We start from the raw sequence: 11118 nt of genomic DNA on the forward strand, positions 1-11118 counted from the left end.
TTGTTTAATATGTGACTCACTTTGAGGATGCTGAGGGTGGATTTAAGCACCATTTGTAGAAAGGGTTCAGGTTAAAGGAATAATAGGTCCATTGATTATGCAATGTTGACAAATGCTAGAGTAACTGGCACCTTGTGTAGTTAATAAGTACATTACCTTATAGCCAAACGCGTATTAGTTTGTCCAATATCACTGCTGGTTACTAAGAAATGTCTAATTGAAATCCGCAGTCCAAAAAACAGTTGTTTACAGTTTCAAACCGCTGCCGGCGAAGCGGGTGTGATACAGATTTATAGTGCACCGGACATTTCCGCACGCATGCTCGGCCGTACGCAATGCTATCATGCTATCATCAGTGATTTCGTAAACACGGACGCTCGTGATAAGGAACTTTTTGTCAGGGCTGTCCATGTGCGTCCGTGATTAGTACGTGTGTTTTACTCTATTTCCATGTTTAGTCCGTGGCCGTGGTTACACCGCTGACACCTCCGTTTCATCTGGCGTCCAAAACATACGGGCTGCACAAATGTTTACGTCATCGCTTGACTCCTGGATGACATTTACGGCACGTAAATCAACAACCGATTTCAATTCCCGTTTGTACTGTAACCAGCAGTGATATTGGACAAACTAATACGCGTTTGGCTATAAGCTAATGTACTTATTAACTACACAAGGTGCCAGTTACTCTAGCATTCGTCAACATTGCATAATCAATGGACCTATTATTCCTTTAAGGCACACACGCACAGCATGAGTGTTGTGGCGTTTGTAGGCACGTTTATCTGATAAGTTCTTATGTTCATTTACATAAGAAAATATAAGAAATTTCAAGTTGAAATCGATGACAAACTTTCTCGTTACTTCATTCATAAGAACAGTGTGTTGTATAATAGTCACGGTTATTGACCAGAGTACACAATCACTTTGGGAACTCTGCCAATGGCTCATTATCAACATGAAAACGGACAACAGCTGTATATAACAGTTGCAAATAGCAGTTGTAATAAGCAGCATGTTGTGTAGATATACTGAACTCTAATGGCAGCGCATCGAGATGTTACTATTATTTTTCCATTATTTATGCTGTTATTAAAATGTAGCACTCCGTACTAGAGCAATTTCCAATTACTTTACATGTGAAGATTTATATTTTATTTTAGTTTTTCGTTTAAATTTACCTTGACAAACTTTTGTTCATTTAAATAAAGTTTTCAATCGTTTGTACACAGGTGTTTGTCTATAACCGTGGTAATAGGTGTGGAATTGATTGCTGTTGTACAATTATGTAAGAACATATTTCACAATTACTACATATTTTACAATCCATCTACTTATTGACCGCCTGAATTTGGCAACTTAGCAATGTTTTTCCCGAAAGTTGTGTGTGTAAATATGAACCAAATATGCCTGTGATAGTTACCAGTATTTTTTCCTAATATATGTGCTGATAGTATTGCTGTGTTTTAGGTTATTCAGTTTGGTTCGACGATCGTTAATTATATAAAAATCGGTCAGCACAATTCGTAATCTCAGCATTTTTTAAATGCCATTAGATTAACTATGTTTTTGTTTTCTATGAACCTTACACATAGCGTATGCTATTAACTACAGGCAAATAGCAATTTCATACATTCGCGTGTCTAGACTATATATGTACAAATCGTTTTTAGCAAAGATGAATTTCTAGCATTTATATGATTTACATGGTTTACCCGAACATTCCCAATTTTGTCCATAAAGTTTAACTTTGTACAAAGTTTAACAGAGATCTTGTCTATCGGCTCCGAGTCGTACGTGACGTGACATGTTAGTTTTGTCATGTGGTGTGGATGTGTGATGGTGGTCATGCTTTTAGACACACACACACACACACACACACACACACACACACACACACACACACATGCACACACACACACGCACATACACACACGACACACACACACACATATGTACACATACATACACATGCGTACACGCACATACACACACGGCACACACATATGTACACATACACACACATATGTACACATACATACACATACGTACACACACACGCACGCACACACACACACACACACACACACACAAACAGACACGCACGCACACACAGACACATGCACAAACACACATACAGACATGCACACACAGACACACACAGACATGCACACACACAGACCCACACAGACATGTGGTGTAGGATGTGGACATTTAATGCACATTGTATTGTTTCAATGATATATGCTGTCAATAAATACGATTTTTTGAATGTGGTACACAAAGGTGAGAATTTCACTGGCAATTTATGAAACGTGTTTAGCACGCATATATATAACATATGCCTGGTCAAGCCTTAAGGGCCCCGCACACGGTGCAAATTCGGTGCGTGCCAACGGCGCTGCGCCTAATGCGCACCGTGTGCGGGCTGGCACCCAAGCAATGCGCATGCGTGACTTGTGTTCAGCGTCGTTGGTGCACGCCGAACGCGCACCGTGTGCGGGGGCTTTTAATCGACGATTGATATAAACATTGAGAAGGTTTGGTACATACGACTATTATTTTATTTCAGTAATAAAAAGTACATTTTTTTCACAATATTTTTTTCACATTGATTTTTACATTCGTTTTTTTTATTTAATTTTTTTGTACCTTTATTTTTTTATTTTTTTATTATATATTTTCATTTTTTTCCATTTTTTCACCACCATAATTACTCAAGCCTGAAAAAGCAAGGGCAAAATGTTAATATAGAAAGAAAGATTTGAATAACACCCACCTAACTTCAAACCAAGTATGAAATCAAGTCCTACGTGTGTGTTAACATTTACTGTTCTCAACCTAACGGAGGTGCAAAGAACACGAAAGAATACAGCAGCCAGAAGAAAGAGGGGCGACAGCAACAAAGAAAGGGCTGATGACAATATTCTGAACCAATACTCGTTTGCGAAGATTGGAATGAAGTATTCTGAGCCATTATGAACCACTGTCTGCCCCACACTGGCCAAGCGAATCTAAGAATGATACCTACGTTGTAAGCGGAAACTTGTAAAAACAAGGTGGGGGAGTGCCACTGCTAGCTCAAGACACCACACAGTGCCTCACTACAGAGGGAGCCACCACGAGGCCTCACTACAGAGGGAGCCACCACAGGGCCTCACTACAGAGGGAGCCACCACAGGGCCTCGCTACAGGGGGAGCCACCACAGGGTACCACTATAGAGGGAGCCACCACAGGACCTCACTACAGAAAGCACCACTACAGAGGGAGCCACCACAGGGCCTCACTACAGAGGGAGCCACCACAGGGCCTCACTACAGAGGGAGCCACCACAGGGCCTCACTACAGAGGGAGCCACCACAGGGTACCACTATAGAGGGAGCCACCACAGAGTACCACTATAGAGGGAGCCACCACAGGACCTCACTACAGAAGGCACCACTACAGAGGGAGCCACCACAGGGCCTCACTACAGAGGGAGCCACCACCACAGAGGGTGCCACCACTACAGAGGGAGCCACCACTCCAGCTGCGATAAAGTGTGAAATCTGCGAAAGCCGCACAACGTCAATCGAGACGTCAGTCGCCTCAGCTGTCTAACGCAGCTGCTACCTACGTACAGCGTCATTCATCCGTCGTCTCTGACACTCGCCTGCTGCTGCGACCCCCCCCCCACCCATGAGGTTCCTCTACACCGGCGTGACTGCAGGCTCTTCCTCTGTAGTGCCCCCACCTCTACTGGTCCAAGACAGCAGTGGTTCGTATTCTTAACCCTTTTTGAGTCGTGGACCCCTTTGAGAATGTGCCGAAAGCTACGGACCCCTCCCCAGAAAAATGCACATGAACACGCCTGGTTCACGGTCCCCCCCGAAGCCCATGTACGGACTCCAAAGGGGTCCATGGACCACAGGTTAAGAACCCCTGCCCTACGCTGATGTAACTGCTAGGGCTTCCTCTGTAGTGCCCCCCCCCCTCCTTCCCCCGCATCGCCATGCATCCCACGATCGAGAGGCATCGTCATGACGACCCACCGCGCAGAGGAACATCACCGTGGTACCCGACACCAGTTAACTCCTCCAATAGCCGCTAACTAAAAATGCATGCGGGGTTCCTTATAATGGCGCCACCTGCAGTCAACTAAAGAAATTAACGATGTGGCTACGAAACTTGGTGTCACCATTTACACCTTCACTGACAGCTTGGGGCGAGTGACTGCAAGATAGCATAATTCGTGAGAAAGGCCAACCCGACAGGTTCAAATTTAAGTTAAATCTCATCAAAATTTACACGGAAAAGGGCAGATTTTGTCTAAATGATTACGATTACGGTCGCATGCTCTCACATAAAAACTCAACAATGCTTTTCCAAAAAAATTATAGTCGCTAAAACACCAACTACTATCGTCGTGATTACTGTAAAACGGTTCTGCACTTGATGATAAAATGTAGTAAGTATATACTAGTCCATACTAGTCTGCCATCCCTCCCCATGCGGCCGGACTCCCCTCTCCCACCCCGAGACCCACATGAGTCTGAAGGAATTAAGCAACGAAATAGTGTAACATTAGGCAGAGAAACGCAGATGCTGGGCGTGCGTGTGTGTATGTGTGTATACATACCCACGTTCTCGCTCTACGTAGGAATTTAGTTGACACACCGCAAAATGCCTCTAGTGTGCTTCATAACTTTGCATTTAACAAATTCAGTACCCCCCCCCCCCCCGCCCCACCCGCTTTCCCCATCACACTATAAACACGAATAATTATATACAAACCGGCAACTAACACCGGTGCCTTGTGACAGCAACATATAGCAAATACCTATAAATGTGAATGCAGTGCTGGTGATATAGAATTGCTTAGTCGATGTGAGGTGACAACGTTCAATTACTGAAAACAAGCACTCTCACAGCTAGCTAAAATTACACTCGTTAAATGCGTTAATTAATTACGTTAAGCTCGTTAAATGCTAAGTTATGGTGCGCACGAACGCGCGTTTTGCCACGATGCAATCCTTAACATTTCCCGCCACAAATGACCATAACCATGCACTATAGATTAATTACGAACAGCAGAATAGCTGAAGAGTGGGTCAAGGGAGCCGGGATAGGACGGGACAGGCTGGGATGACTATTAAAAAGATCGGTAAATGGCAGACAAGGGAAAAGCGGGCATTTAGCGAAGACATTTACAGCGGAACAAGCAACGCGAATGTCGATTAGGTCATGATACTAACAAGTCGCAAGCAATCCGATTCCAACTTTACCGACTGCCTCGCGAGCACTCGGAAAGGGGATAGGGGGCACTTGCTTACGTTTGTTCGATAACTACGCTTCCGGAGCTCCTCTACTCTGCAAGCCCCTGCCTGCTAGATACAGAAAAACCACCATAGACACAGTAACAATCGCCGCGGACACTAACCGTGTAAGCGCGAGGAGGAGGGAGGGCAATCGTGTCACTAGCTAAAATGCCCGCTGAGTGAGGGGGCCGGGGATTATATCTGCCTAGGAAAGCAGCACATACCACCGGCTCAGGAAGATTCGATCACATGCCTGACGGGTTTAGTATGGAGAAAACCAGGACCCTCCTCGCCGTGGCCTGAAACACAACAGAGAAACATTAAATGAATAAGTTATTTTTAACCGACGATCGTAGTGATCAAGACATCTGACAGAAGTCGAAACGTTTACGGTACGTTTACATTCTTGTTTGGTTAAAAAGAACTTATTAATTTATTGCATTATAACAAACAGATGATCTTAATTAACAATAACAGAGAAGTAACAATCTAGTGTGTGACGTAGGAATGCAGGAGTTAGATTTCAAGGTGACACTGTGGCGCCACGCCACGCCGACTGCAGCCGTGCCGGTACTATCTGACAATATCCATGCCATGTCCGTACAAGTGACGCACGGCAGCAAAGCGAAAAACGCGTGAGGCCATCCTTAAAAAATTTATGTTTGCTGTCCCCCAACCCATGATTTTTTTAGTGGATAGGTAGGTAGGTCATGTTTGTTTTGTGAGGCATAATAGTAATTTTAAGTCTGTCCTCGTGTTTGCCACACATGCTTTGTGTTTCAGCCTTAACTATAAAAAATGTCAAAAAAAAAAAAAGTCAAAATGTCAAAAAAAACTTGGGTCGCGGCTATTTTCGTGGGTTGGTCGGGGGGACAGCAAACATATAATTTTTTAAGGATGGCGTGAAGAGCGCAAACGAGCGCAAAGTCGCAGCGTACCTGGAACGACTCGAGGATCGTGAATATCCGCCGCTGCCGTAGTAACGCCACCCACGCCCTCGCGAGCCGCGCCCCCGGAAAGGCGGCCGATTGGTCGAGCTCACTCCGGGACGATTCGTCCGCTTTGGTAGCACCTGGTGCACGAAGAAACGAATAGTGACTCGTCATGATAATACGGTGGGTGGGGAGAATCAGCAACGACGCGGCAGAGTAGCATGCGAGTAAACATCGCTACTGACAAAACCACCGATAGCGTTCTCACGTGAAAACGTAGTGGGAAAGCCACTCTCCACAGACCAGCACCACACACGTTTAACTATTCCTCACGGTAGCACATGGAGCTGACACGTATTCCGTTACACGGAGGGCATACCTTGATCTGTCGGCCTTTGAAGAGCGATTCATCCAGTGCCTGCGCCGTCGTCACCGAATCTTTGTCGGCAAACTCTATGTAGGCAAAGCTGTTAATAAAAAGACAATCCGTTAGCCAAACTCCAGAATGTCCGAGAACAACAGAGGTAGTAAGATGTACTGCCCAGTGAGTCGCATTTGTACATTTGTAGTCACAGCTACGATGATCTGCTGCCGACTATGGAATCATTCCTTACCATTCTTTACCACCCACCCACCAACATACATGAATAAACCAACCTTCCACCCACCCATCGTCACCCCTCACAGGTGTCTGCTTGACTGGGAGTCGTCATGGAAACGCAAGCTTACCCTTTGGGATGTCCTGTGAACTTGTCACACAGGATCGTCACGCGGTTGACAGAACCGCACCCGTGAAAGTGAGCCTCCAACTCTTCCGCTGTGGCAGAGTAGTCCACCTACGAGGATGTGCGCAAACCGACCAACAGAAAAACATTTAGCGACTCCCAATGCGCAAACCGACCAATAGAAAATCAATTAGCAACACCAAATAACTAGTGTCAGCGGCAAAGCATTTAAAAGTAACTGACGTATAACACGATATTTGTGCAAAAAAAGAAAAACATGCGCTAGCTAACAAGTGATAGCTAGCAAACATTCACTGGCAAAAATCGATGAAGAAATGGAAAGAGTTTACCTTAAACTGTTAAACAACTGGGAAAAGTAGCTAGTGACCTCCATAGCAAGGCAATGCCAAACATCTCACAACAACAAAAATGAATATCGAACATTGCAGCAATGGTCGTAGATCGTAGAGAATGCTTGCTGAATCTTTATACTTACATTTCCAACATATATAGAACGGTTGTCAGCGTCAATTTTATCTTCTAGAGAAAGCCCTGCAGGACTCGCTGAAAAAACAAATCACCTATTGTCATCTACAGGCTGTATACAGCACATGATAGTAGTAAGTGACTGAGAGCATGCTTGACTCACATTTACTGACTACTTACTTACTACTTACTCTTACTCTTACTACTTGACACTTTACTTACTACTAGCACACTGCGTGTATTAATATTCACATGGGCTAGTGACCAACATAGAACATTCCACAATGCCTTGACCAGTGGTCACTTACCGAGGGCACTCGGTGGGCTCATATTCAGCTGTTTTTCCACTTCATTTTGCATCTGCTTAAGTTTCTCTGCTTCTTCTTCCATCTCTCGCACACGCGCTTTGATGGCTTCCAATTCCTGTGACCCCAGGTGAAAATTCGATATTACCGCACGTTCTCACAGGGCTAATATGAACTGAAGCTAATGCGTTATCACCTTAGCAACAACATAATGACTATAAAAGTGCATTCCAGATGCAGAAATGCAATTTGTCCTTGAAGATAATTGCATTGACAATCCCACCAATCTGTGAAAATATTTGTTGATAGGACAAAAAACAAATTCAATTTTAAACGTTTTCAATTTTTATATGCTACGAAAACCAAGACTATTGCAACACATAATCAGACACCTATCGAACACCGCACACATGAATCCCAATCCTCTGTAAAGTTTTCATAATCAAACGCAACATGACTAACAATTCAGTTCTTAAAGAGATCATTTACTCTAGGTTCTAGGGTTATATTCAGTTAATTTAGGTTAAAATTACGCTACATAAAAAGTTTCATGGTTCAATCACCATTAGAATTTTTTTTTTTATGTTTTAAAACTAACGACTACAGTTTGATTACAACGATGGTGGCGCCACTCAAAGCGCACGATCTGAAAAGTTGCGCAAAGCAACTTTACAGCCAAGGGCTACAGACCGAGGGTGTTTCTTATTTATTAATTTAAAAGCAAAAGGATTGTCATATCTTATAAACGACATATATAGTTTCAGTTATATTATGGATAAATTTGTCCTAAAATGAACATCGTTCGGTTAAATACCAAAATGTTTAGGTATAAATATAATTGCACCTTTGTGATTAGCCCTCAGTCTGTAACGTGCAAAATATTTTGGGAAATGTGCAACTTTTTCAGGGTGGCAGCACGGTCGCGGGTGTCAATGGCACCGTTCAAATTTCGTAGCGTTGACGTATAATTAATTATAACAATTAAATTAGGTATCTGGTAGCAAGTACGTGTGGGTATAGACGATTTGTTATACACTAAGTACAGTTGTATGCAGTAAAATCCGAGAGTCTAGTATCCCTTTAATGCTCTCAGTTCAAATCAAAGAACTTGTCGTTGTTGCCGCGGTGACGCGCGAGCCGTCCACTCACCGGGTCATCGACGGACTGGTCGTTATCGCCGACGTCGTCGCCACCGCCGTGAGCGTCGTCGCCATTGTCGACGTGCTCCAGGAGACTGTCGTCTGCAGACGCGTCTGCCTCTGGACGATCCTCCTGCTCTGGCTCGGGGTCAAAGGTCACTTCTCCGTTCTCCGCGTCGACGCTGTCTGCCATGACGCTGCGATCAAATGACACGGGCATAAGTCGCAGGGTTTCTTATACGTGAGAGGTACAGTGGCGCACTGCCGTTGTCAAATTTAGCATCGCCGTTGTGAAAATGCTCCTGTAACAATTTTTTACATTCTCATGTTTAAAATTTAGCTGGGGGATACCCCCAAAACCCCCTTCCCAGCAAGAGGGGGACTTCCACCTCTCCCTCTCTCCCCCCGTCCGCCTGCAGTGTCCGCATGCGTGCCTACGGCACGTCTTTAAATCCATCATGCGCATTTATTCCCAAACTGGCCATAACTTCCGTTGTATAATTTTCCCTCAGAAAAAACCCTGAGTCGCGCGACAAACACGCGAGTCAGAAGGTCGAAGACCGATCACAGAAGAGGCGGGCAGTTTGGCAGGAATCAGGATACCCACAAGCTATGTGTAGTATAATTTATAAATAGTAGATTAACGTGGCATTTTTACCTAATGTTTTAATAATCTAATAGCCTAAACTTTAGCTTAACTAAAGTAATAGCTGGTGCTAACTTTACAACTATTGAACTATGTACAAAGTGCAGAATGAAAAACTACTTTGAGAGTTGTGATACTGATATAGCTCCAAGAAACGGTCTTGCTAGGGTTAGAAGACCATGTATAGACAATCGGTCGCACAGCCGGGCTAATACTGTTACGCTTTAATAAAATTATAAATTACTATATTCTGGAACACAATAAAATCATTCATTCTTCTTAACCACATAGCTAGTTAGTTGAGAGTGTGACCAAGTACTGAAAAAGATGTAGTATCAGACCCAATCAATGCCAATGCCAGAGACGTCCCACAAACGCGACAAAGCCCAATATCACTGCACACCAGTTACAACGTCAACAACACAGTGACACTGACAGTCCAGTGAATCCAAATTTGACAGGCACCTAGGCCTACGCCACGATTCTACGAAAAAGTTCTTTTAGATGTTGCCAAACTTACTCAATCTGACCGAGATTCTTTACTTTCAGATGGGAAACCAAAACCGTACCGTGAAATTTGTTACGCTTTGTGAATACTTTCTTTCGATCAGTAACATGGCCGCTCAAGTCGGCTAAGATATGGCCATAGATTCGCTTTCACGAAAAATGGCGTGTGGTAATTGTTATATATAACAACTAGCCAAATAAATTAATGAGATGCTTTATTATCGAGTTTCAATAAGCTTTTGTGTGGTAAAACCCATGATCTTACACATTTTGAAGTAGGAACTTTGGTAAGAAATCATGTCTTAAATAAATTCCACGTGCCCAATTCTCCCACCAGGTGTCGCAAGTCGTCAATCACAAAACCAAACTCCACAACAGATGGCGCTCTCGCTCTGGCTCAATTCTACTGAGTATTATCCTGAGTGTGGGAAGGGGCACTGCATGCAGTTTGTCACAAAACACAACTTCAGACTTGAACGGTGACTGAAACGGTGCTCGCGCATGCGCAATATTTCCAGAGAAGAATAATATTTTGCAAAGATTACGAATTTAAAATGAAGAGGGGTTATCAAATCACAGATTTATATAAGAAACTTGTTTCCAGTAGACCTCATTTCAAAAATAGGAAACAGACCTTGCATGTATAAGGTTCTCCCTGCATATACCAATCAGTACATAACCTGGCTACGTTACTGCTTTAGCGCACGTGCAATATCTCACCAGAAGAGCTATATTTTGTGAGGAAAATGGATTTAGTATGGTCAGGGGGTATCTCAGCATAGGTTTCTGCAATAAATTCTTATCCGTAGACCTGTGTTTATAATTAGGAGAGCGCCCTAGCTTGTAGGGTGCAAACTTCTACTTCATTCCCACCCGCCCTTTCCATTGTCTTCTTTGTCGCGCGCTCAGCCTCCTTCTTCTTCCACCGTCCCTCGACTGTCTTTCCTGCCACCATCCGTAACTCTCTGACCCCTCTCTCCCTCAGCAAGCTATATTACGTACTTTTATTTAGGCCGTACTGCACGCCTGAAACGGTGCTCGCGCATGCGCAATATCTCCCGAAAAGAAGAATATCTTGCA

General features: G+C 43.8%; 1 protein-coding gene across 2 annotated transcripts; it reads right to left on the minus strand.

The window, feature by feature from the left end:
* Positions 1 to 2678: 2678 nt before the first annotated feature.
* LOC106817201 (polyadenylate-binding protein 2-like) lies at positions 2679 to 10161 on the minus strand. Of its 2 annotated transcripts, none has more exons than XM_014821867.1 (8): positions 10101 to 10161; positions 8896 to 9082; positions 7750 to 7864; positions 7452 to 7519; positions 6960 to 7066; positions 6610 to 6697; positions 6237 to 6370; positions 2679 to 5597 (listed from the first exon to the last, which is right to left on the minus strand). In XM_014821867.1, exons 2-8 carry the CDS (start codon positions 9076 to 9078, stop codon positions 5561 to 5563), a joined length of 732 nt encoding a protein of 243 aa, XP_014677353.1. In that variant the 5' UTR covers positions 9079 to 9082; positions 10101 to 10161; the 3' UTR covers positions 2679 to 5560. The 2 variants fall into 2 exon arrangements, with proteins under 2 accessions (XP_014677353.1, XP_014677352.1); XM_014821866.1 differs by having other exon boundaries at positions 10052 to 10153.
* Positions 10162 to 11118: the final 957 nt, after the last annotated feature.

The sequence above is a fragment of the Priapulus caudatus genome, unplaced genomic scaffold, assembly GCF_000485595.1.
Source record: "Priapulus caudatus unplaced genomic scaffold, Priapulus_caudatus-5.0.1 Scaffold1629, whole genome shotgun sequence".
NCBI lineage: Eukaryota > Metazoa > Priapulida > Priapulimorpha > Priapulimorphida > Priapulidae > Priapulus > Priapulus caudatus.

Coding starts and splice junctions, on each gene's coding strand:
- LOC106817201 (XM_014821867.1), bottom strand. CDS start 9,078: ATGGCAGACAGCGTCGACGCGGAGAACGGAGAAGTGACCTTTGACCCC. Junction 6,371..6,609: donor TCAAAGGCCGACAGATCAAG/GTATGCCCTCCG, acceptor TTCGTGCACCAG/GTGCTACCAAAGCGGACGAA. Junction 5,598..6,236: donor CGATCCTCGAGTCGTTCCAG/GTACGCTGCGAC, acceptor GTTGTGTTTCAG/GCCACGGCGAGGAGGGTCCT.